Genomic DNA, 27,192 nt, shown 5'->3' on the forward strand with positions numbered 1-27,192 from the left:
AGGAAGTGGAGTGTCTCCTGTCGAAAGCTAATTCCTTACTTGTGCTCATGATGCTCTTCTTCTAGTCTCATTGGGTCCTTTTCTTCAGCAGTTATTCCCTATCTCATATATCTTCAACTTATCTTCATTATTAACTCTTTTATCACAGGCTATAGACATGTTCAAGTCTGCAATTTCGAGAGGGAAAAAGATCCACCATGATTCTATAGTCAAACATCTTGAATTGATGCTCTACATTTATTTTCTCCATTTTTTACTGACCATTCAACCTGCGGTCAAACTGCCCTTCCCACGCCATTGAAATTGCTATCATTGTATCACCAGTAACTTATTAGTTCCTAAATTCACAGCTTACTTTCATCAAAACCTTACTTGACCTCTGAGACTTCAGACGTTGTTGATACTCCCTTCTTGCAAGTCTGCCCATCTTTGATTTCCATGACATCATTCTTTCCTGGTTTCTCTTACTTCTCTGATTGCCTTTTCTCAATCTTCTACATACTTTTCTCTTGGACTTTTTCTCTCTTATTCTACTATAAATTATATCCCCCCCTTGGAAAGTCACAATAATCCTTAGCATATTAAGAGCTCTGTAAAGTTCTACAGTAGATAACTTTGATTTAACTTGCTAACCCAATGTCTGTCAAATCTTTATGACCATGAAACCTTCATCTTCTATGAAATGCTAGAAGTCAATGGCCAATCTGAGGGATGGGAGACAGAAAAGGAGCATCAGAAAAAAAAAAAAACAGGAGGGAAATGGTGTCACAAAAGCCACCAAATGAGCCAAATCATAAAATGCTATTTAATTTTATCAAAGTAGGTTGGAAAGGAAAGTTCCATGGGTAGTCAAAATATCATTCAGAGCTTTCACAGGAGAAGTTCCTAGAGGTGGTAAGACTTAAGAGGGACCTTGAAGATTGGAAAGAATTTTAGTGAAGAATTTTAATGCCCACACCTCCCCTCCAAGTTAAGACTTATGTGAAAATAATAAGGAAGATTAAATTAAACATGTCTTGAAGATATAGACATGGCTCTGAGAAGGGTGTTTGTTAAAGTTTAAAGAGGAGTGGTTGACATTGTAAGTTTATTCTAGATGAGCTTTCTCAGAACATAAATGATTATGGAACATTTCTTAAAATTACAGTGTATTGCTGAACCTCCAGAAGGAACTCCTAAGATACAAAGAACACTTGTATTGGGCTTCCCTGGTGGTGCAGTGGTTGAGAGTCCGCCTGCCGATTCAGGAGACACGGGTTCGTGCCCCGGTCTGGGAAGATTCCATATGCCACGGAGCGGCTGGGCCCTGTGAGCCATGACCGCTGAGCCTGTGCGTCCGGAGCCTGTGCTCCGCAATGGGAGAGGCCACAACAGTGAGAGGCCCGTGTACCGCAAAAAAAAAAAAAAAAAAAAAAAGAACACTTGTATTAAATTAGACACTCCAAAATTAATTTAGTACTGTAATTCATTATGATGCTTGTATTAGTCAGAATTCTCCAGAGAAACAGAACCAATAGGATATGTGTGTGTACATAGATATAAATATATAGATATCTAGATTTATTTTAAGGAATTGTCTCATGCGATTAAAAAGACAGGCAAGTCCAAAATCTGCAGAGTGGGCCAGCAGGCTGGAGATCAAGGAAGAGCCAACGCTGCAGTTCAAGTTCCAAGGGTGTCTGCTGGCATAATTCCTTCTTGTTTGAGGGAGCTCAGTCTTTTGTTCTATTCAGAACATCTACTGACTAGATGAGGCCCACCCACACTATGGAGGGCAATCTGCTTCACTCAAAGTCTACCAATTTAAATGTTAATCTCATCCAAAAACAGCCTCATGGAAACATCCAGAAAAATGTTTGACCGCATATCTGGGCAATGTGGCACAGCCAAGTCAACACAAAATTAACCATCACAATGCTATTTTAAATCATACATCAAAACTTTTAAAAAGCAAGTAATTTTGTTTTAAAAGATAAAACTTCTCACCTTTGTGGTTATTAAAATCAGAAATTTTTATTAAATTTACTTTTAGGTGACAAAGATGTTTTTAAAACAAGAATGGTGATTTATGGCATTTAAAATCACATTTAAGGCAACTACTCAGAAAGATATTTTAGGAGTTGACTCATCATTTTTAGCATCAAATATGTTTAATTGTTTGTTGCAGCATAATATGAAAATTGATTCTCCACAGTGATGCACTAAGTGTTTTTAGTTTCAAATTGGCTGCTTCAAAATTTTTCATTGTTTAATCTTGTGCGTCTCATCCCTTAATTTAAAAAATTAAACATAGCTCTTTATATTCCATTTTCATTTTCTCCATAATTAAATTCATTTCCATTCATTTGGCAAATATTTATTGAGTATCTACTACACATCAAGCATTATTCTTAGCCCTTGGGCTATTGATAAAGAAATAAAGGCCCCTGCCCTCAATACATAAGTACATTATATACTATGTTAGAATGACAGGTTCAATGGAAAAAAGAGAAATCAAAGCAGGATTAAGGGAAGCAGGAGTTTGAAAGGGAAAAGGTCAGGTGCAGGTGAGATTGTGATATTAAACAGGGTCATCAGAGTAGACTTCATCAAGGAGGTATATTTTGAGAATAAACTTGAAAAAGTGAAGGATTTTGTAAACCTCTGAAGGAAGAGGCTTTCAGGGAGAGGAAATAGACAGAGCCTGGCCTGTTTTGAGGAAGAAGAAGGCCATTGTCCCTGGAGCAGAGCTCAGAGGGAAGAGTTAAGAAGGTCTGAAAGGCAATGAGGCCAAATTGTATAGAGCCATCTCGGCCAATGAAGGACTTTTACCCTTACTCTGGTGAAATAAAGAACTAATCCAAGGTGCCACGATCTGATTTAGCATTTCAAAGGATCACCTTAGTGTATGTGTTGAGATTAAATTCTGCAGGAGCAGGATAGCGTAGAAGGCCAGTCAGGAGTTTATTGCAGTGATCCAGGCAAGAGGCAGTGGTGCTCAGATCAGGTGGTAGCAATGGAATTAGTGAGAATGGACAGTTTCTGGATGCATTTTGAAGGTAGAGCTAATAGGGTTTGCTGATGAACTGGATATGGCATGGGTTTGGGGAAGTGGAATCATTAAAGATAACTGCAAGATTTTCGGCCAAAGCAACCAGAATAATCATCTGAGGTGGGGAAAGTGGAGCAGGTTCATAAATAAAGATGAGGTTTGGACGTAGTGTTTGAAATGTCTGTTAAACCTTCAAGGTTGAATAGGCGTTTGGATCTGAGTCCAGAGTTCAGCAGAGACACCTAGACTGGAGCTATGTATTTGGGAGTTGTTAACATCTGGGAGTGTTTAATGCCCTGAGTTTGGTTCACATCATTCAGGAAGGACGTATAGACAGAGAAGAGGAGATGTCCCAGGATAAGATCCATGAGAAGGAAACCTAGACAAGTGTATTGTCCTGGATGTTAAGTGCAAAAAGCATATAAAGGAGAAGGGAATGATGAATTCTGTGAGATTAAGGTAGTTAGGGAAGGTGTCATCATAAATCATGTATTACAAATGACAAAACACAATCCAAAGAGGCTATAACTGTCCCAAGTATGTCAAAGCAAGAATTTAAACCTAGGCCTTCCCTTCTCTAGGCAGCCACTGTAATGAAGAAGTCAAGCTAGTCATTTTAAAAAGGAAGAAAAATAGGAGTTCCCTGGTAGTCTAGTGGTTAGGATTTGACGCTTTCACTGCCATGGCCTGGGTTCAGTCCCTGGTGGGGGAACTGAGATCCCACAAGGCAAGCTGCGCAGCCTAATTAATTAAAAGGGAAGAAAAAGTAATAACTCTAAAAATTCATTCTCTATTTTTATAGTCCATCCTAATACATTATTACTATGGAGTCATTTATGAAACACTAAATCTGCATCAACCCATTGGATAAAAAACAATGTGGAGTGAGGAGAGGGAGAGGAGAAACAAACTGTAGAGATTGGACCCTTGCCAGCATCGAGGCTAAGCAATTACATACTTTAATTTAATCTTTACAACCTGTAAGGAAGGCATTGGTAGCTTCATTTTACCTAAGTGGGAACTAAGGTTTAGAAGATCGAGGCTGTAGCTTGCCCAAGGCGAAGTAACTAATCATTCATAGCAAAGGGTTTCCAACCTAGATAGATCTCATTTCCTCTCTGTCAGTTCTGACTTCCTGAAGACAAAGAATGATTCTCTTTTCATCTGGAATAAAGACTTAGGTCACATTTCGATCAGACTACCCTTTCTGCACCCATCTGGACCTTAACGTTGCTTTTTGTTTGCCTTTGGATGATATTCAGTCAAAAAGCCAACCTGTGGAAGGTGGTGGTGTTGGTGATACAATACTATTTAGCTCTTTATCCCCATGGGTGAGAAGTCAGTTCTAATATCTCCTCATCAGAAACTTGAAATGCTGAGACTGACTCTACATAATTCAAAATATCTCGCTGATTCTGCCGCAAATTCAGTCTTCATCATGCTGTACAGGATGTCAAAGCCATTTCGCTTGAATTATGTTATGGCAATTAGACGTTTTTTAAAATTTATTTTTGACTGTGTTGGGTCTTTATTGCTGCACGCGGGCTTTCTCTGGTTGAGGAGAGTGGGGGTTACTCTTCATTGCGGTGTGCGGACTTCTCATTGCGGTGGCTTCTCTTGTTGCAGAGCATGGGCTCCAGGCGTGCGAGCTGCAGTAGTTGTGGCATGCAGCCTCAGTAATTGTGGCTCTCGGGCTCAGTAGTTGTGGCTTGCGGGCTCTAGAGCGCAGGCTCAGTAGTTATGGCACACAGGCTTAGTTGTTCGGCGGCATGTGGGATCTTCCCAGACCAGGGCTCGAACCTGTGTCGCCTGAATTGGCAGGTGGATTCTTTAACCACTGCACCACCAGGGAAGTCCCAGCAATTAGACTTTTGCATGCCGTATTTGGACACAAATACCTTTGTCCATCTTTTTAATACTTGATCTGAATAAGGGTCAAAAATTGGATCTCTAATACTCATTTTACGACCATTCCAGGATGTAGCTCTGTAGGCCCCACTGATTTGAATGCATGCAGATTGTCTTAGTTACGTTGAGCTGCTATCACAAAAATACCACAGATTGGGTAGCAACAGACATTTATTTCTCATGGTTCTGGAGGCCAGAAGTCCAAGATCAATGTGTTTGAAGATGCGGTGTCTGTGAGAGCCTGCTTCCTTGTTGCAGACTGATACTTTTTTGTTTTGTTTTTTAAACAGCTTTATTGAGATATAATTCACATACCATACAATTCACCCTTTTAAAGTAGATAATTCAGTGTTTTATTTTAACATATTCACAGATTTGTGCAACTGTCACCACTATCCAATTCCAAAAGATTTTCATTACTCCCAAAAGAAACCCCATACCTGTAACAGGCACTCTCCCCAGCCCTTGGCAACTACGTACTGTTTTCTGTCTCTGTGGATTTGCCTATGCTGGAAATTTCATAAAAGTGGAGTCATAATATATGGCCTTTGTGACTGGCTTCTTTCACTTATAATATTTTCAAAGTTTATCCATGTTGTGTCATGTTATCTTAACTTCATTCCTTTTCATTGCCAAATAATATGCCATTGTATGGCTAGACCTCATTTTATTTATCCATTCATCAGTTGATGGACATTTGGTTTGTTTCGACTTTTTGGATTTTACTAATAATACAGACTGCCAACTCCTCGTATCCTCACATGGTGGAGAGAGAGAGAGTGCTCTCTGGGGTCCCTGTTTTTTTGTTTGTTTGTTTGTTTGTTTTTCTGTACATGGGCCTCTCACTGCTGTGGCCTCTCCTACTGCGGAGCACAGGCTCCGGACACGCAGGCTCAGCGGCCACAGCTCACGGGCCCAGCTGCTCCGCGGCATGTGGGATCTTCCAGGACCGGGGCACGAACCCGTGTCCCCTGCATCGGCAGGCAGACTCTCAACCACTGCGCCACCAGGGAAGCCCTCTGGGGTCCCTTTTGTAAGGACACTAATCCCATTCATGAGGGCACGGCATCCTCAAGACCTAATCACCTCCCCCAAACCCTACCTCCTAATACCATCACATTGGGGGTTAGGATTTCAACATATTAATTTTGGGGAGACACAAACATTCAGTCCATAACACAGATGTTCATTAAATCATTTCTTTCAATTGGCTTAGTTGACTGGCCCTAAAAAATTCATTCTGGTGTTAGCTCACAGTTGGATGTGTAGGACCAGTTTTGAAATAAAAGAATGAGTCAGAGAACTGTCTTTAATAAAAGAAAGGGGAAGTTATAGTTCTTGGATTTGAGCACCCTAGAAATCAGGGTAACTAACCCTGAGCAATCTTGCCTGACAGTAGTAAAATATGACAGTTAAGCAACGCCAAGCCATTGTTTCCATGTTCTGCACTTCAAAATAAATGGTTCTTGTTCCTTTGGCTTCCTGAAGATTAATCAAGGAAGCATGAAGCAACAATAAACTGGGAAGCTTTCCCTTAGTTTTCAGATCTCTTCTGGAAGCATTTATGGTAATAGAATTTAATTAATAGCACATGTATGAAATGTAAGGGCTAAAGCTTTTATGAATCATCATACAGCAGGAGAGTTAAAAACTAAAATTTATTCAACTGTCATATTTTAAGAATTGAAATTTGAGAAAGAGAATACAATTTACTTGGTCATATAAAATCTTAGTGTTTTAGGGGCTTCCCTGGTGGTTCAGTGGCTAAGAATCTGCCTGCCAATGCAGGGGACATGGGTTCGAGCCCTGGTCCGGGAAGATCCCACATGCTGCGGAGCAACTAAGCCCGTGCACCACAACTACCGAGCCTGTGCTCTAGAGCCCACGAGACACAACTACTGACCCCATGTGCCACAACTACTGAAGCCCATGCGCCTAGAGCCCATGCTCCACAACAAGAGATGCCACTGCAATGAGAAACCTGTACACCACAACGAAGAGTAACCCTGCTCACCTCAACTAGAGAAAAGCCTGCGCACAGCAACAAAGACCCAACACAGCCAAAAATAAAATAAATTAATTTTTTAAAAAATTTTTTAAAAATCTTACTATTTTAAAGGTTGAACTATCAGACAGTTAGTTCAGGACCCTGGAGACCACTTTATTGTGGGTGGTCAAATTTAGAAAGCTAAGTAAACTCATTAATAAGGAGCAGTCCATAAGTGTGTGCCGGGATAGATTATTAAAGTTCTCACTAAGAAAAATTATACAAAAAAATCTTATCCTTGCAAATTTTACAAAATGTGCAAATTACTAGGCCCTCTTCACTTCACTCCCAGGCCCTTAGGAGGTGTCCAGGCAAGGGAGGACCCCAGAGCTTAAGCCTTATTAAACTCAGTCAGTCTGTCTCCTGTTATGTGTCCATTCATTGTATTCTATAGATCTTCTAATTCAGAAAAAGATTGAAAACATTAGCTGTGCACTATCTTCATTTGAGAAATGCAAAGATAACTTCATTTGCAGATTATAAATTTAACAGACTGGTGATATTAGAGATCTTTTTGATACTTTTTATGCTAGTCTCTGTAAAACACAATTTGTATTCATAGCTGCATGTTCACTCTTTCAAAACATAACTTTTACTGCATTAAACGGTTGCTATTGATTCCCGAAATTCAGTCAGTAAGGTGGAGAAATAAAACTCTTGAAGTGTAAAGAAAGTTTAAAACAAACATCTATATAGAGTTGGGGATAGAGAGAGCTTAACAGATGGTAAAGAGCTGTCTTCTCACATATGTTGCTTCAGTGGATTTATAGATATCAAATGACTGTAGAATAACCATTTCATTGTCCCCTGGCCCAACCAGCCACTGAATAATCTGTGTTGTCAGTTGTTAGGACTTTCTGTGCAGATTTGCATATTGTAGAGATTCAGAACCAGAGTTCAGAATCCAGATTCAGAAGCTTGGTTTTAGCTCTTTGCTCAGAGCTGATCAAAATTCTGGAGAAGTGACTAACAATACGTCTTCTCAAAAATTGTTTACTTGACAATTATATTAGTATGTTTATTGCTGCTGAGAAACGTAACTATCGAATGCTGGTGGTGGGACTTTTAATCTTGAAAAACTATATTGAAGTTTAAGAATTAGCAACTATAATTTTGCATTAAAGGGCAATGAATAATCTTAAATTAAAGTATCATCAAGTTCTCAAAGCCTGATGTACCATCTATATTTTAAGGATGTTCCTGAGACACAACCCAGACTACAAATCAATTAGTGAAGAGAGACACTCAGGTTTATCTCCCATTTTAGTATCTTGGCCATTGTCTGTTTTGATACTTGACATCTTTAGTAACGATTTCTTATTTTACACTGACAGAGTGTTAAGGCCATTGTTTTCTGGCACCTTAATCTTAGGGAGAACGAATTAGGACATAGAATGGTTAATATCCATGCCTTACATTGAGTATGTGATTCCTATTAGCATCAGTGTTGGAAGACAGCATTTCCTCATCTTGTCTGAGAGTCTGCTGGATTTGAGTTGACTGTTGTTGTCTATCTAAAATCTATAGTCAATGCCACTGGTGAACAAATTGTGTTTGGCTGAGGTTGTCACTTGGGGAGTGTCAAAGAAAGACCTCAGAATGCTCAAAGGGCTTCTTTCATGTCCTAGTGGTGAGCATCTGGTGAGAAATTCAGCTACTGATGGCTTTCTGATGCTGTTGGCCACCATTAAACATTTGAAGATGTGCTTGAAGAACATTTCTTTGAAATTTTTGAGAATTTATTTTACTGTAAGAAGTTAATTTATTTACTTCATTGCAAATATCACATGAAAAATTGAATCGTCCAGTGGTTTGGGTAACGGAAAACTGTGAAAGTTTCCCTAAATTTACTAACGCATATAGTTTTTTTTTTTTTTTAACATCTTTATTGGGGTATAATTGCTTTACAATGGTGTGTTAGTTTCTGCTTTATAACAAAGTGAATCAGTTATACATATACATATGTTCCCATATCTCTTCCCTCTTGCGTCTCCCTCCCTCCCACCCTCCCTATCCCACCCCTCCAGGCTGTCACAAAGCACCAAGCCAATATCCCTGTGCCATGCGGCTGCTTCCCACTAGCTATCTATCTTACTACGTTTGTTAGTGTGTATATGTCCATGACTCTCTCTCGCTCTGTCACAGCTCATCCTTCCCCCTCCCCATAACCTCAAGTCCGTTCTCTAGGAGGTCTGCGTCTTTATTCCTGCCTTACCCCTAGGTTCTTCATGACATTTTTTTTTCTTAAATTCCATATATATGTGTTAGCATACGGTATTTGTCTTTTTCTTTCTGACTTACTTCACTCTGTATGACAGACTCTAGGTCTATCCACCTCATTACAAATAGCTCAATTTCGTTTCTTTTTATGGCTGAGTAATATTCCATTGTATATATGTGCCACATCTTCTTTATCCATTCATCCGATGATGGGCACTTAGGTTGTTTCCATCTCCGGGCTATTGTAAATAGAGCTGCAATGAACATTTTGGTACATGACTCTTTTTGAATTTCGGTTTTCTCAGGGTATATGCCCAGTAGTGGGATTGCTGGGTCATATGGTAGTTCTATTTCTAGCTTTTTAAGGAACCTCCATACTGTTCTCCATAGTGGCTGAACCAATTCACATTCCCACCAGCAGTGCAAGAGTGTTCCCTTTTCTCCACACCCTCTCCAGCATTTATTGTTTCTAGATTTTTTGATGATGGCCATTCTGACTGGTGTGAGATGATATCTCATTGTAGTTTTGATTTGCATTTCTCTAATGATTAATGATGTTGAGCATTCTTTCATGTGTTTGTTGGCAGTCTGTATATCTTCTTTGGAGAAATGTCTATTTAGGTCTTCTGCCCATTTTTGGATTGGGTTGTTTGTTTTTTTGTTATTGAGCTGCATGAGCTGTTTGTAAATTTTGGAGATTAATCCTTTGTCGGTTACTTCATTTGCAAATATTTTCTCCCATTCTGAGGGTTGTCTTTTGGTCTTGTTTATGGTTTCCTTTGCTGTGCAAAAGCTTTGAAGTTTCATTAGGTCCCATTTGTTTATTTTTGTTTTTATTTCCATTACTCTAGGAGGTGGGTCAGAAAGGATCTTGCTGTGATTTATGTCATAGAGTGTTCTGCCTATGTATTCCTCTAAGAGTTTGATAGTTTCTGGCCTTATATTTAGGTCTTTAATCCATTTTGAGCTTATTTTTGTGTATGGTGTTAGGGAGTGATCTAATCTCATACTTTTACATGTACCTGTCCAGTTTTCCCAGCACCACTTATTGAAGAGGCTGTCCTTTCTCCACTGTACATTCCTGCCTCCTTTATCAAAGATAAAGTGTCCATATGTGCCTAACGCATATAGTTTTATGAAAACAACTTATACTTAGTGCCAAAGCATCATTTGTTCTTCTTGTATTCAAATGATTAAAAAATCAGAAAAGGGAAGGAGCATAAAATTTTTGTGCAGTATATAATATACAAATATATACAAATATACAAAGTTTGTATATTTGTACAAAGTTTGTTCAAATTAATTCATTCACCATAAACATCTGTCCGTTAACACTTTCTCTGTTAAAATGGCAATTTGTTATAAACTCTCTGAATAATATTTTTACAACCCTAAAGATTGATAGTGGATGTGAAGTTGTCTGCAGAGTGCCTGAGAGTAGCATTGTTTGGTACTGATTTCTCCCAATGCCTTGCACAGATTTGAGAACGGGGGATGAGGGGTGGGGTGGGAGGAGGTCTGTGGAGCCGGACTAAACGTATCTGTAGGTAGATTCACATCTTGGCTTCCCTGCTTTCTAGTGTTGTGACCTTGAGCAAGGTACTTAACCTCTCTCAATTGTCACATCTGTCAAATAAGGATATTAACAGAGTGGAGTCACATCTTTGTTAGATGCTAGGTTCTTAAGGGGAAAATTTACTCATTGTCAAAATCACCCTTAAATTCTTCAGGTCATCACTAACTCACCAGGACATCAGCCATGGGTAGCTCCAAAGTCAAACATGTCTTTTATTCCTCCTTGCCCTTTGGTGTGTCTCCCCTTTCTCTGAACATAGGATGCCAATGTCTCCTTAAGAAGAAGGGCCAGAATGGCCCGAGACTAGAAGAACGTGTCCGTCTGTGTGTCTGTCTCTCTCTCCCTTTCCCTTACTTCCTTCCTCTCCCTCCTCCGCCCTCTCCTCTCCCTCCCCTTATTTATTAGTTTTTGTTTGCGGTACGCGGCCCTCTCACTGTTGTGGCTTCTCCTGTTGCAGAGCACAGGCTCTGGACGCGCAGGCTCAGCGGCCATGGCTCATGGGCTCAGCCGCTCTGCGGCATGTGGGATCCTCCCGGACCAGGGCACGAACCCGTGTCCCCTGCATCGGCAAGTGGACTCAACCACTGCGCCACAAGGGAAGCCCTCTCCCTCCCCTTCTATGACCTATTATGGTTGAATGACAGATAGTGAGAGAGATGAGTATATTATCTAATATATCCTAATTCCTACCTCATTAGGTTACTTTCTATCCATATAAATATTTATCTGTAATAAATACTGGATGGTATTATTGTTACTGCTAGCCCTATGGATTTTTAAAGTATTTGTTACTCTAATAATTGTATATAAGTGATTAAACCACATGGTTAAGGGCTTCCCTGGTGGCGCAGTGGTTAAGAATCCACCTGCCAATGCAGGGGACACGGGTTCAAGCCCTGGTCCAGGAAGATACCACATGCTGTGGAGCAACTAAGCCCTTGCACCACGACTACTGAGCCTGTGCTCTAGAGCCCATGAACCACACCTACTGAACCCGAGAGGCACAACTGCTGAGGCCGTGTGCCCCAACTACTGAAGCCTGTACACCTAGACCCCATGTTCCACAACAAGAGAAGCCACCGCAATGAGAAGCCACTGCAATGAGAAGCCTGCGCACCGCGACAAAGAGTAGCCCCCACTCGCCGCAACTAGAGAAAGCCCGCATGCAGCAACGAAGACCCAATGCAGCCCCCCAAAAAATAATATAAATAAATTTTTAAAAAGAAAACACATGGCTATTAATTTTTATTTTTGAAAACTTATGAAATAATTTATACCCACAGTTTTTATGACTTGCTTTTATTCACGGTATTCTCTCTAATGTACTTAAAAAATTATTTTTATTAGGGTATAGTTGATTTACAATACTGTGTTAGTTTCAGGATTACAGCAAAGTGAATCAGTTATACATATACGTATATACACTCTTTTTTAGATTCTTTTCCCATATAGGTCATTACAGAGTATTGAGTAGAGTTCCCTGTGGCATACAGTAGGTCCTTACTAGTTAGTTATTAGTCCTTATTTATTTTTGGCTGCACTGGGTCTTCGTTGCTGGACGCGGGGTTTCTCTAGTTGTGGCGAGCAGGGGCTACTCTTTGTTGTGGTGTGCGGGCTTCTCACTGTGGTGGCTTCTCTTGTGGAGCACAGGCTCTAGGCGCACAGGCTTCAGTAGTTGTGGCTCACGGGCTTAGTTGCTCCACGGCATGTGGGATCTTCCCAGACCAGGGCTCGAACCCGTGTCCCCTGCATTGGCAGGCAGATTCTTAACCACTGTGCCACCAGGGAAGTCCTCTCTAATGTATTTTTAAAACAAACAAAACCTCTGTAACATATCAGTTTTTCCTAATCATGTTTTCAATGAAAAGTGTTCACTTAAATAACACTTTTATAATAAATTTTTAAGTTGTGATAGTGTGAATACATATTTATTCTTAGTCAAACCAAATTATTTTAGACGGGTGATAGACATATAAGAACTTTCATTCTTACAGTGGGGGGGAGAAAAGAATCACAAAGGTTTTATTTGACTAGGAATTACTTGACTTGGAGATTTAGAAGTTATGGAAATAATCATCTCTTAATCTCATTTTATGAACTGCCAGTGATTTTGGAACACATCCATAGCTATGAAAGACGTTTTGTAACTAGGTTTAAAACAATTTTTGACCTTAACCAGCGGCCCTACTTGACAAGTTTTTGTTTATTTTTCTACTTAACTTACTCAAGAAAAGTGAAGAAAGAAAATCAGTTCAAGAAACCAGCCAGCAGCCTGCCAGTGCAAGGGACGCAGCTCGAGCCCTGGTCTGGGAAGATCCCACATGCCACGGAGCAACTGAGCCTGTGCGCCACAACTACTGAGGCCGTGTGCCACAATTACTGAAGCCCACGCACCTAGAGCCCATGCTCCGCAACAAGAGAAGCCACCTCAGTGAGAAGCCTGCACACAGCAACGAAGAGTAGCCCCTGCTCGCCGCAACTAGAGAATGCCCGTGTGCAGCAACGAAGACCCAACACAGCCAAAAATAAATAAATCAAATAAATAAATAAATATATTTAAAAAAAAAAAAAGAATACGGCCAACAGATCCTATTCCTAACATCTGCTAGTGAAATACTGATACAAAACATTTTGTTTTCATAAATAGAGTTATTGGGTTCAAGTTAGAAAAATAAAACTGAATTTGAAGACTTAGGCTGGAAAACAGTAGAAATCTTATATATTTTTTTTAAGATTTAGAGCTTTCTGTTTAAATAAGTTCAACGTAAGTGACTACACTTTAAAAAATATTTTTACTTAATTAAAGGCAAACCTTGAAGTAAATGGAATTAGAGGAAGCAAGACAGCTAGGAGAAGATGCTTAAAATCATTGAAGGAAATATTCAGCCTACCAAGAAATGCTATCTATTCATTAATTTAATAGTACTAAGCCCCGTTATAATTGTTTTACCTTCATAGCTTTTGCAATTCAACCAATCCTTTCTTTTTCCTTGTCTGAGACACATTTTTTTTCTATTCAAATATATACATACAAAAGTTATGAGGGAAGTAATAACATTCCTGAAATTAACAGCTGTTATTTTCCATAGAACTTTAAAAGTGATTTTTGAAAATTAAAGAAATAATTCTCAAAGGAAGTTTTAGCAAGTAGAAAACTGGAACTGAGAAAAGGGAAGAGGGACTTCCCTGGTGGCACAGTGGTTAAGAGTCTGCCTGCCAATGCAGGGGACACGGGTTTGATCCCTGGTCCAGGAAGATCCCACATGCCACGGAGCAACTAAGCCCGTGCGCCACAACTACTGAGCCTGCGTGCCACAGCTACTGAAGCCTGCATGCCTAGAACCAGTGCTCTGCAACTGCAACAAGAGAAGACACCGCAATGAGAAGCCTGTGCACCGCAACAAAGAGTAGACCCCACTCGCCACAACTAGAGAAAGCCTGCATGCAGCAACAAAGACCCAACGCAGCCAAAATTAATTAATTATTAATTTTTTAAAAAATAGGAAAAGGGAAAGATGATTCAATCTGGTCCTAAATCTTCCAGTCTCAGATTGGACTAATGTTTGCCTCAAATGAAAGAAGGCCCAAGACTCCTAAAGAAAATAAACATTCTCAGTAGGCAATGTGGTGTTTGAAAAGTTCAAAGACATGATGTGAAGGGAACAAAGATTATCTTTTCCTATTTTGCCAACATTGTCCTCTCAACTGGTTTCTAGGGAATATGAATCTTCATTGTTTTGTCTAAAAAGTATACTAAAATAGTTCAAAAGTCATGAGAAATGCCAGTCATAATTGGAACTTCTCTGAGCACACTAATTTACACATTTCTAAAGGAGAAAAGAGACTCTTTCAAAGTGTACTTCGAAAGTTTCACAGAATAGTGGTTTAGAATCAGAATCACAGGAAAAACATTCAGCGATCATGTCATTTAAATGTGGGTGTAATGCACAAGGACCCATGAGACCCTAACTTTTCTCCAGCTCACTTAAGAGGATTCTGGCTTGGCCAGCTTAGTCTCTTCCCTTCCTCTGCTCTCTGAAAATCCAAACCCTCCTTTTGGACTCTACAAAATAAAATTGAGGCAGGAGAGGAGAAGCTGGAAAAGAAAGGCATGAGGGGCTGGTGGGGGGAGCAGTTCAGAGGACTATGGGACATATTCTAGTATGTGACAAAAGTACATGGAAAAGGGAAAATAGAGTATTTTAAAAGACTTCTTGGACCCCTTCATGGTTTTTGAAATATGCAAGCAAAAGAGTTATTTTGAAATTACTCTTTGGTGGCTCCAATACCTCTCTAAGACTGAGCCAAGTGGGTTACTGCTTTATACAAATATATTTACAAGGGCAGTAAAAAGGATCAGTTCAGGCCTACATTCTTCACATAGATTGGCCAATTTCCTTAGTGAAGATGTTTGCAATCTAGAGATATGTAGAACCTGAATATTTAAACAATGTTGAACAGTTGAGCTAGACATTTGAGGTTTATAGTTTTCTGAGATTTTTAATTTCACAATTAGATTTGCTGTCCAGGCTTCCAAGAGAAGAGAGAAAGGAAAAAAGAAAAAATTATCCAGAATAGCATGTATTCTTCAGGAGTGATAGAATCCGGCACAGTGGAAGATTCATTTACATGTCAAGGTACTTATAGATAAATGATTGAAAGATAAGATGCCATGTCATATGAAGGATTTTTCTCTCCTTCACAAAAGTGTAATAAATTATTTCATAGTTAAGAAATTCTGATCTTATAGGAACTTTCCAAATCCTTGAACTCATGGTTCCTTGCCCTCCTTAAGTCTATTCCTGGGTTGTCAAACCAGCCTAGCTGTAAGTCTAGAGCAGTGGTTCTCAACCAGGTAGGACTTCCCCGTCCTACACTCAGGGGACATTTGGCAATATCTAGGAACATTTTTGGTTGTCATGACTTGGGGTAGGGGGCTAGGGATGCTACTGGCGTTTGGTGGGTAGAAGCAGGTGATACTGCAAAGCATCCTACAATGCACAGGACAGCCTCCCACAACAAAGAATGATGTAGTCTCAAATGTCAATAGTGTCAACATTGAGAAAGCTTTATCTAGAGCTTTCCTCTGAGATTACCTTAGTGTCCTACTTCTCCAGTCATAGTCTCTTAGCTTCCACCTTCCTGTTATTCTTCTGAGCCAGTCCTTGCCTTGCTTATTACCACCAATTTCTCAACCTATGCCGTCTTCATTAGACCAGTGGACTTTTCCACCAGGCACCTTTGTTAATCTGCAGTCCTTCCTCATAGTTCAGCTTGGGAGGAACGTGATGTGAGGCCCAGTATAGAACAGTAATAAACAATGTGGGCTTTGGGTATAATTTAGGTAAGTTAAAATCCCAGATCCACCACTTACGACTAATATAACCTTGGCCAAGTTTCTTAGCCTCTCAGTGCGTCAGTTTCCCCACCTGAAAAAAATGTGGATTTCATCAGGTGGGGAAACTGATAATATCGCCACCATCAGTCATCAACATCATCATCATCATATCAGATCCCATTAGGGATTTCAGTCTTATAGATCAGTGATTTTTCCAGGATTGGAAAATCATGGAACTGTTTAGGGGGATAACAAAGGTGTTCTGCTTGCATTTTTTATCAGACCTTTATTACACAAAGTTCATAATCATTATATATTATGTATATACTATGTACATATATACTATGTATATATCATGTACATACCATGTATGTACTATGTACATTTCATAGTAAATACGTTGAATGACTCATTTCTATATGATATAGGTATAGTCAGAGATAAGTTCATAAAGCAATTTATGTCCTTACCTAAAGCACTAAAAATAATTAGCTTTTATTTGCAGGGGGCAATACCTGTGACAGTACTAGATCGCACATTAGGCTGAATTAAGGACATAAACTCTTGTTTAACAGTTGAGCTTGTGAGAGTGTGTTGTCTGAGGGGGCAGCAGGGGGGAGGGGCGCAAATAGATGCATGAGTTCTGCTTTGGGAAATGCTTAAAGGGCAAAACCACAATATAGAAAATGGAAAAAACGTACAGTTTGCCTGAGCTTTTCCTATTTTGATACTTGAAAACTTATGTGTTATGAATTGTGTGAAACTGTCACCAAACTTCAGGCTAGTTTTCTTTAATATGGCATCCCATTCAAACATGTGAAAATGGCCTTTTGCACTATTTTAATTATCCTGTCTGTTTTAATCTTTCAGATCATAAGGCCTATGGATTCTCTGCCTCAAAAGATCATCAAGTAGTCACAGCAATAGAGTTTCAAGGTAGAGTACCTTACTGATTTTCACGGTCCGTATTGTTGAAATAACTCACAGAGATGACACACGTTAGTGCCTTTCTGTTTGTCAGGAACCTCTGTCTCACTTCACGCTAACTCCCCTGCTGAAATGCTGCTCCCTGCTGCTTCCCCCTTGAGAACCCTTTCTCCACCTCCTCAGTAGAAATTTTGGACATTCCGCGAGAGACCTGATGTACAAAGAATGTCTCATTACATAAAGTATTTGCAACAAATCAAATCTAATTTGTAAAACTGGGAGAAGGAGATCTTGCAAAGTTTCTAGTCAGCTAAATTTGGTAAATGGGAATTAACACTGCAAACCCCACTCTATGTATTTAAGAGAACGTTAATATAGCCTACTGTTGGGGTATCATTTTGCTATTTATTTTAGCCTCTTAAAATATTTATAAGGGAGGAGTTGGTATTTAACAGGTGTAAAGTTTCAGTTTTGCAAGATGAAAAAGTTCTGGAGATTGCTTGCACAACAATGTGAATGTATTTAACACTACTGAACTGTACAGTAAAAATCATTAAGAAGGTAAATTTTAAGTTATGTATATTTTATCACAATTAAATTTTTTTTAAGGATCTAATAACCAAAAAGAATTATAAGCCTTTACAAATTTACTTCAAATGTTGACTATCTACTACTTCTCTGAAGGGTTTTTACCTAGAACACATTAATAATACTGGGCAACCTGAAAAATTACTGTTTCTTAAATGTGATGCTTCTTTAGACCATAAACATTTAAGAAACTGATTTCAAATGTCTGATCCCTTTTCTTTAGGCATGTCTTAGTTTCCTGCAGTTGGAGAGAGATAGGTTTGGAGTAAAGAGAAAAAGATTTAAAAAGGGGGCCTGATGTGAGAAGAATTAAATGATCTAGTATTTAACCAGTCATGCCTGGCATAGAGTAAGTTATATGTGCTTGTTAAATAATAATATGCTATAATAAGAATCAGTGAATCAGTCATTCACTTAAATAATTATTTAGGTTATTCAGGTTCTTTGAAGTCCTAATATTTTACATGATTAAGCTAATAAAACACTCTTTATCATGACGTAGCTTTAAATGGGGAGAGGTGGGAAAAAGAAATTAATGATTGGTAGTAATTTGGGACTATGGAGTACTTATAGGGAAGACAAACACGGCTGGGTGAGATGCCAAAAAGGAGACTGGAAAAGCCAATGAGTGAGCACAGTGAGAGGACAAGATGGAGCAGGATATCCATGTGGGACAAAGGAAACAAAGTTAATTTCTCTCACTTTTTACTTTTCTGGAGGATCTTACTGTTGGGTCCAGCTGGATACCGTGGATATTCATCCCTGCCTCCCCAGGCCCTACGCCATGATATCTGAATTAGGATGCCAAGAGTATATTCTTTAGTCTTACATTACTTTAAAAAAATGTATTAAGGCGAAATTCACATAACATAATATTCACGATGTTAAAGTGAACAATTAAGTGTCATTTATTATATCCACAGTGTTGTGTGACCACCACCTCTATCTAGTTTCAAAGCATTTCCAACACTCTAAACTAAAACCCTGTACCATTTTTGTATCACTTTAAAATGTGTGTTTTATTTTTGAAATAAATCCTTCTACAGATAGGAAATAGAAAATCCTTCTATGTTTATTGCAATCAAATGTTAGTCTTATTTACTCCCAAGTAAGTATTTTCTATTTTTTTAATCTCGCCTCTGCTCCTTTTAATTAAAAATTACATTTTGATTCTATTTTATATGTGCTCCAATCATTCCAACTTGGCTTTCCATAAAGCAAAAATAAATTTCTATCTATCTTCTTCAACATTTCACTTTTAGGATATTTTATGCAGTAACTTAATTTTACTTAAAGTCTAAAATATTTTTTTTGTTTTTACTTTTTTAAACTGAAGTATAGTTGATTTACAGTGTTGTATTAATTTCTGCTGCACAGCAAAGTGACTTGGTTGGTTATGCATATGTACATTATACATTCTTTTTTATATTCTTTTCCATTACAGTTTATCCCAGGACATTGAATATAGTTCCCTGTGCTATACCTTGTTGTAGGACCTTGTTGTCCATCCATTCTATATGTAATAATTTGTATCTACTAACCCTAATCTCGCAGTCTATCCTCCCCCACCTTCCCTCCCCCTTGGCAACCACAAGTCTGTTCTCTATGTCTGTGAGTCTGTTTCTGTTTTTTAGATAGGTTCATTTGTGTCATATTTTAGATTCCACATGTAAGTGATATCATATGGTATTTGTCTTTCTCTTTCTGACTTACTTCACTTAGTATGATAATCTCTGGCGGCATCCGTGTTGCTGCAAATGGCTTTTTCTTTTTTTTTAATTTATTTATTTTATTTTTGGCTGTGTCGGGTCTTTGTTGCTGCTCGCAGGCTTTTCTCTGGTTGCAGCGAGCGGGGGCTACTCTTCGTTGCAGTGCACGGGCTTCTTATTGCAGTGGCTTCTCTTGTTTCAGAGCACGTGGGCTTCAGTAGTTGTGGCACTTGGGTTCAGTAGTTGTGGCTCACGGGCTCCAGAGTGCAGGCTCAGTAGTTGTGGCACATAGACTTAGTTGCTCTGCAGCATGTGGCATCTTCCCAGACCAGGGCTTGAACCCATGTCCCCTGCATTGGCGGGCAGATTCTTAACCAATGCGCTACCAGGGAAGCCCCCTGTAAATGGCTTTTTTTTTTTTTTCATGGCTGAGTAGTTAGTATTCCACTGTATATATGTACCACCTCTTCTTTATCCATTCATCTGTCAATGGACATTTAGGTTGTTTCCATGTCTTGGCTATTGTGAATAGTGCTGCTATGAGCATAGGGGTGCATGTATCTTTTTAAATTATAGTTTTGTCGGGATATATGCCCAGGAATGGGATTGCTGGATCATATGGTAATTCTATTTTTAGTTTTCTGAGGGACCTCCATACTGCTTTCTGTAATGGCTGCACGAGCTTACATTCCCACCAGCAGTGCAAGAGGGTTCCCTTTTCTCCACACCCTCTCCAGCATTTGTTATTTGTAGACATTTTAATGATGGTCATTCTGACCAGTGTGAGGTGATACCTCATTGTAGTTCTGATTTGCATTTCTCTAATGATTAACAATATTGAGCATCTTTCATGTGCCTCTTGGCCATCTGTGTGTCTTCTTTGGAGAAGTGTGTATTTAGGTCTTCTGCCTATTTTTTGATTGGGTTGTTTGTTTTTTTGTTGTTGAGTTGTACTAAAATATTTTATGATTTGTGTATATGTGTGTTCCCCCCAACTCATTCAGTTTTTTGTCTCTTGTCTCTATGATTTCAAACAATTATGAATTAATTAATTCCTTCTTTTCAGTACTGCTTTTCTGTATCACCTCCCATAGTGATGCCAAAAGCAGAATGAGAGTAAAGCGAGCGCTGCTCTGCCAGGCTTGTAAGTTACATGAGCAGCCTTATGCAGAGAGCACAACCCTGAGAGAAATAAATCAGAATTTAATAGCATGCTTTTCTCCACAGAAGTAATAATTTATGGTAATTCTCCAGAACTACTTTGGTAGTATACATTCTCTTCTCGCATTATGTAAGATTTTGATGATTTTTAACTTGAGCACAGAGAATGAAATCAAACAAGAGTCAACAATACAGAATCTTAGAAAAATTAAAATTCACAGTGATTCTAGCTGTGTGATTCCTTAAAGTGATTATTTTGCTACATGTTGAACAAATGCTTTTTCCAAACAAAGAATTATCTTTTCTCAATCCAAACTGGAACAGATATTTTTGGCAATGTAATAATCATCTTAATAGAAAAACTTGGCGCATTTTTCTGTTCTAATATGCCTTGCTTTGAGAAAGTATGATTTATGTCTATATTATTTTCTTTACTGTCTCAAACACAGGAAACACTTTAGCTCAAATCTGAGTAATTTGGGGGTAGATTTATGATGGTATTAAGTATGGATTTCTACCATGCCAAGGCAAGCTTATAACTACAAGTAAGAGAAGTGCCTCATGGGTAAAAGTAATAATAACCATTTATGGAACATGGACTATATACAGAGTACCATGTGCACCCAAGTATGTAAATATATTATCTCATTTAATCTTTACCACAACTTTGCAAGATGAGTAATGTTGTTCTTGTCATTTTACAGATGTGAACACAATCACATCTTTTTTTTAAAAAGTTAAATAATTTGCTCAATATCACACGTCTGGTTTATGGCAGAGGTCTAACTTCAAAGCCTGTGCCTTAAACTACCATATTATGGCATAATAATGCCGAGGGCTAGACACGGAAAATTATGCTGGCCATGAATGTTGAATTTGGGCTGAAAAGAGAGAGGAGAGTCCATGGTAGTTAGCTTCTCAGTTCACTTGGTTCTCTATCCTCATATGTTGACCCCATGGTTCAGTAGATTTACTGTTTCTCACAGTTTTTGAGGTCAGGGTGTTCCCCTGCTTGGAACACTCCCAAAGAACCACAAGGCGAAATTCAGATTCCAGGAAATTCAAAAATTCAAATTCCCTCTTTTAAGTCTTTGGTTAATTATCACCTTCTAAATGAGGTGAACTCTGACTACTCTATTCTTTTAAAACTGCACCCCCATTCCCCAGATTCCCAAACTTCCTGTACTCTGATCTACTCTTATTTTCATAGCACTCATGACCTCTTAACGTACTATATAATTCACTTCGTGATGTTTCTTGTGTGTCTGACCCCCTGCAAATTGTAAGATCCCAAAGGGGAGGGATCTTTGTTTTGCTCACTGCTATAGCTCAAGAACAATGCCAGACACACAGTAAATACTCAATATATTTTGGACAAATTGCATAGACCATTTCTCCACATTTTATATGGTCAATGAGATTGAGGCTGGAGTGGAGTCACTTCACTTAAGAGAACCATTGGTTACATTTTTAACATAATTTCTGCAGAGGTTTTCCATAGAGTAATGAGTATAGAAATCAGGAAGAATTCACCAAAAGGAGTGTGTGTGTGTGTCCAGTTAAATATGCGAAACAATTTGATTATTTGAGTGTAAATTTATTCCTAAGACCTAGGAGTGTGAGCTAAAAATGAGTGTGGGTGTGTGTTTAATTGCTGGAAACTCAACAAAATACGGGAAGGAAACCTATCTAGAGCTCAAGACTCCGGAAGGCCACCACCCATTCTCCTTAATCAACAGAACAGAGCCATGTTTCCTCAGACAAGTCCCTCGGCACACATTTGTCTGTGTAGCATAATTGTAAACATGCCTGTAAAATGATGTCTGTTTGTAACATAAAACTTTTTAAAACTAGGCATCCAAAAAAAAAAAAAAAAAACCTAGGTATCCTTAAAAACAAATTTTGGATTATTTTTCCTTGTCTTTCTTTTCTCTATCCTACTTCCTATCTTCCATTACCTGTTATTCTATTTCTATATTTTTAGCAATGTGTGTGAAACTAAAAAAAAATTAGAAACTACATTTTAACAGAAAAATCATAATTCTGTCACACAGAAATCATCACTGGGTTAATATTTTCATACATATTCATACAGGCTTTTTGTCCATATCTATGTGTATACTTTTAATAAAACCTGGGATAAATATTATAAGTATTGCTTTCTAATCTACCATGTCATGTAATATCCTGAATTATTTTTTTTTAACGGCATTAAGTCTGCTTAACATCAAAATCAGAGGTATGAGAAGGATTTTAACATAGTTTCTCTTCTAGTCAAAGATACTGTGTTTTTTAGGTCAAACTGTATGCATTGTGGAGGAAAAAAAGTTTCAGAAATATGAAGTTGAGGGAACTCTGCCCAGTACTCTGTAATAACCTATATGGGAAAAGAATCTGAAAAATAATCGATATATGTACATGTATACCTGAATCACTTTGCAGTACACCTGAAACTAACACAACATTGTAAATCAACTATATTCCAATATAAAATAAAAACTTAAAAAAAATATGAAGTTGACACTCCAGAGAGCTGGCTGAAACATACTTTAAAAATAGTTAGAACTAGGGCTTCCCTGGTGGCGCAGTGGTTGAGAGTCCGCCTGCCGATGCAGGGAACACGGGTTCGTGCCCCAGTCCGGGAAGATCCCACGTGCTGCAGAGCAGCTGGGCCCGTGAGCCATGGCCACTGAGCCTGCGCATCCAGAGCCTGTGCTCCGCAACGGGAGAGGCCACAACAGAGAGAGGCCCGCGTACCGCAAAAAAAAAAAAAAAAAAAAGTTAGAACTAGAGATTTCCATTTGGCAACTTGAAGTAGTTGGCAGGCAAGCCCTGGGTTTTTCTTCCGTCCGTCATCTTGTTTGGACAGTTAAAGGAGGGGGCTCCTTGGGTAGTTCCAGGAATCCTTTAATGACATAAGTGCAGTAAATTGCCCGTGGTAAAGTAACCTTAGTGAGCTACATTGAGGCGGTTAAACCTGATGCCAAGATGAAATCTTTGAATAATTTTTCTGGATTGAGGTGAGGGGTGGGAGTCAATGATTTATTAGGAGACCATATTGGGTGTGTATTAATGTATTTTCAGAGAAGGTTATCAAAAAAGGGATCTGAGTGAGGATGTAGCGTGTTGAGGGACCATTTGGGGTTCCATAGCATGGCCTGGGCTGGGCTAAGTGCCTTTCTTAGGCAGTAGGGTGAACCATCCACTATTTACCTCCATCCTGGCACTCATCACCTTGGACTGAAATTACACTGTCTTACTTGTCTCTTCTACCAGACTGTAAACTCCTTGAAGACTGAGATGGGGAAGAAAAAGATAAATAATTAATCATAGCTGCCATTTTTAAAGACTTACTATGTCCAGGCATGTGTGCTTTGCATATATTATTGTATATGAAGACTCAACAACTCTATGAGATACTATCTTATTTTACAGATGATAACTGAAGCTCAAGAACTAGGGAAAGTAGCATAGTGTCACAAAATTATTTTGCGAAATAATCATAATGCTTTCAATTCATCTTTGAATTAAGCCAACCTGTTGAGGAAATTTATGAATAAATAAATGAATGAATGTATAAAATAATAATTTAAGGATGTTAAAAATTTATTAAGTAAAATATTATTTCAGAGGGACAATTTTTTAAAAAGTATTTTTATTTATGTTCCTAGAGGTTATTTTAGCCTGTAAATACCCAAAGAAGACCATTTCCTCCAGATTGGAGTGGAAGAAACTGGGGCGCAGTGTCTCCTTTGTCTACTATCAACAGGCTCTTCAAGGTAAGATGCTGGGACTCGATAAGGTGAGAGCAAGAGAGCACCAAATACCCCAGGTCCTTTAATTAACCAATGAGGGCAGGACATGGCTGATGACTGAGAATGTGTTTCTGTAAGTGTGAGATGAAACCAATAGAGACTGAGACCCAAAACACAACAACCACAAAAACAGAGGACAGGGAACAGAAGAAGTTCACCTCCATGGAGGCCCTGGACCCCTCATTTCTCACCTCACTTCTAGAGGATGTAAGATGCAATTGTTCTTGCTGGCCCAGTAGATTAAACTCTTGCGGGAAAGGACGAAAAGATGGTGTGGGGTTGGGATGGAGGGTCACTGCTCAATTGTAGTAACTTTACCCTATTTCCATATCACCATTGAGAAAGCAAGGCCATCACTGAGAAGTTTAGGGAGTTAAGACTTAGGGGAAGGTAAATACAGCTACCCTTATCCAGTGCTTTCTTTTTTACATTTTTTATTGTTATACATTTCTTTATACTCCCTATCCTTCTTGTTGAATATATAGTAAGCTTTTAATTTAAAGTATTGGTAATGATAGATAAAATGCAATGGTGTCTGTGATTTAGTTCAAAATAATCCAGTGGTTAAAGGTGCAGATGTAGTAAGACAGGCGTAGCATTGATTAAAATTACAGTTGGGTGATGGTTTGTTGAGGTTCATTTTACTATACTCTCTAATTTTGTGCATGCTTGAAATTTTCCATTATAATTATTTAAAAAGTTGGAAATATAACTTAAGTATAATAAACAGGTTATTATTTTAAAATATATTTTACTTTAATTTTAAAGAATTAAACAAGTGAGCAAATGTTTAAAGTTCATAGAAAATTTAAAATATCCCTGTGGTTCTTACCTGTTAAGATAGGATTACGGGCAGCAGAGGCCTAATAGCACAGCTGTTTTTACTTGAATTTTCTGTAATGCTAATCTAATGTGATACAAAACACTATTTTAATTCCGTACAAATTACTATCAAAAACTAATCCAAAGAATGTTTTTAAAGACCCCCTCACCTTCTTTTTTGTGGCAGTATCATGCAAGCCACCACACATAAAGTTACTGTTCCAGCTAGTTAAACTAGGCTCTCCAGTATCTTTTGAAGATGTGAATCTATTTATTCTAGCATACTAGAAAGGGGATGAGGCAGGAATGAGGGTTGAATTCTTTCAAATAAAATATGGGAATACGGAACTGAGTGTTCTTTTGTGAATAGTATGACGTTCTAAAAAAGAAATAGAAGTTTGAAAGAGCAGCACTCATACAATTTTAAAATTTTTAAATTGAGTTTATTAATAGGAAAATAAATGCAGTGGTTACTGAATGAAGTGACTAGAGAAAGGTAGTATATAGAAAATTATTATATCATTATTAACATCATTGTCCTCTTTTTCTAAAAGGAGATTTTAAAGATCGAGCTGAGATGATAGATTTCAGCATACGGATCAAAAATGTTACGAGAAATGATGCCGGGAAATATCGTTGTGAAGTTAGTGCCCCATCTGAACAAGGTCAAAACCTGGAAGAGGATACACTCACTCTAGAAGTATTAGGTGATGTGCTTGTATCTGTGTGATTACTGTTCCCACCCTCATCCCCATCATCCAACCCTGGAGCAATGAGGCAACTCAGGGCCCCAGCGAGTGAAGTTATAAAGGTGGACCACCAGCACCGCTGTTCCTGCAAAATCTTGGCTATTACTCCTTCTCACCTCGTTGGCTGCTTAAATGTTAATGTTACTAACTTATTATGACAAAATCTCTTTTCAATTAAGATTCAGGTAAACTTTAATGGTCCTCCACCGTACATAGAAGCATTTTCCCTAAGAGTTTATTTTTTAACATCTTTATCGGAATATAATTGCTTTACAATGGTGTGTTAGTTTCTGCTTTATCAAGAGTTTATTTTTCAACCATTTTCAGCATAGGTAGTAATTCTCTTACCATATAAAATAGTCTCTGGGCTTCCCTGGTGGCGCAGTGGTTGAGAGTCCGCCTGCCGATGCAGGGGAAACGGGTTCGTGCCCCGGTCCGGGAGGATACCACATGCCGCGGAGCGGCTGGGCCCGTGAGCCATGGCCGCTGAGCCTGCGTGTCCGGAGCCTGTGCTCCACAACGGGAGAGGCCACAGCGGTGAGAGGCCCGCATACTGCAAAAAAAAAAAGCCTCAAATGAGATGATAGAAAAGCAATAAAACAAAAAAAAGTATTGGAATTAGCAGATGCAAGCTACTATATATATAGAATGAATAAACAACAAAGTCCTACTGTATAGCACAGGGAGCTATATTCAATATCCTGTGATAAAACCATAATGGAAAAGAATATGAAAACCAATGTATATACATGTATAACTGAATCACTTTGCTGTACAGCAGAAATTAACACAACATTATAAATCAACTATACTTCAATAAAATAATTTTTTTTTAAATGTAGGCTGGGGAAGTATAGAAGTTATTTTGATAAAGAAAGGAAATTAGCATTTATTATGCAGCTAGTATGCATTAGGCTCTTTCACATGTGTAATTTTACTTAATCTTCACTGACAACCTGATTTTTACAGATGAGGAGATAGATGCTAAGTGATTTTCCTAAGGCTGCAGAGCTAGTAAGTATCTGGGCCAGGATTTGGATCCAGATGGGGTTAACTTCAAAGCCAATATATTTAGTTACTCTAAGACTCACTGATAGATAGTAACTGCCCATGATGACAACTGGTGGAGGAAATGATCAGTTCTTCTCCATAGATGTTACTATAAACTACTAAGCAAAGAGAATAAAACGACTCCTCTTCCTTTTTCTACATAGTCCAGGCTCTTTCTAAAATTCTAATGATGTACTTACTGTTATAGAAGAAATTTCATCCAGAAAACCTTGCGGGAGATTCAGCTGGTG

General features: G+C 38.6%; 1 protein-coding gene across 7 annotated transcripts in view; it reads left to right on the forward strand.

Annotated features, from left to right (window-relative positions):
- Positions 1–27,192, forward strand: part of JAM2 (junctional adhesion molecule 2) — a 407,749-nt gene that overhangs the window by 24,132 nt on the left and 356,425 nt on the right. For 6 of the 7 annotated variants that reach the window (XR_010943810.1, XR_010943811.1, XM_067739257.1 and 3 more), the window contains exons 2-4: positions 16,991–17,056; positions 24,177–24,284; positions 25,697–25,849. Coding sequence is in view for 5 of the 7 variants with exons in the window: in XM_067739257.1 (XP_067595358.1) it covers positions 16,991–17,056; positions 24,177–24,284; positions 25,697–25,849 (327 nt within the window). In the remaining 2 variants the exon portion in view is untranslated. Of the gene's footprint in view, positions 1–15,298; positions 15,420–16,990; positions 17,057–24,176; positions 24,285–25,696; positions 25,850–27,192 lie in introns of all 7 variants that reach the window. The other variant, XM_067739261.1, reaches the window with a different exon arrangement.

This window comes from Pseudorca crassidens, chromosome 5 (genome assembly GCF_039906515.1).
Source record: "Pseudorca crassidens isolate mPseCra1 chromosome 5, mPseCra1.hap1, whole genome shotgun sequence".
NCBI classification, from domain to species: domain Eukaryota; kingdom Metazoa; phylum Chordata; class Mammalia; order Artiodactyla; family Delphinidae; genus Pseudorca; species Pseudorca crassidens.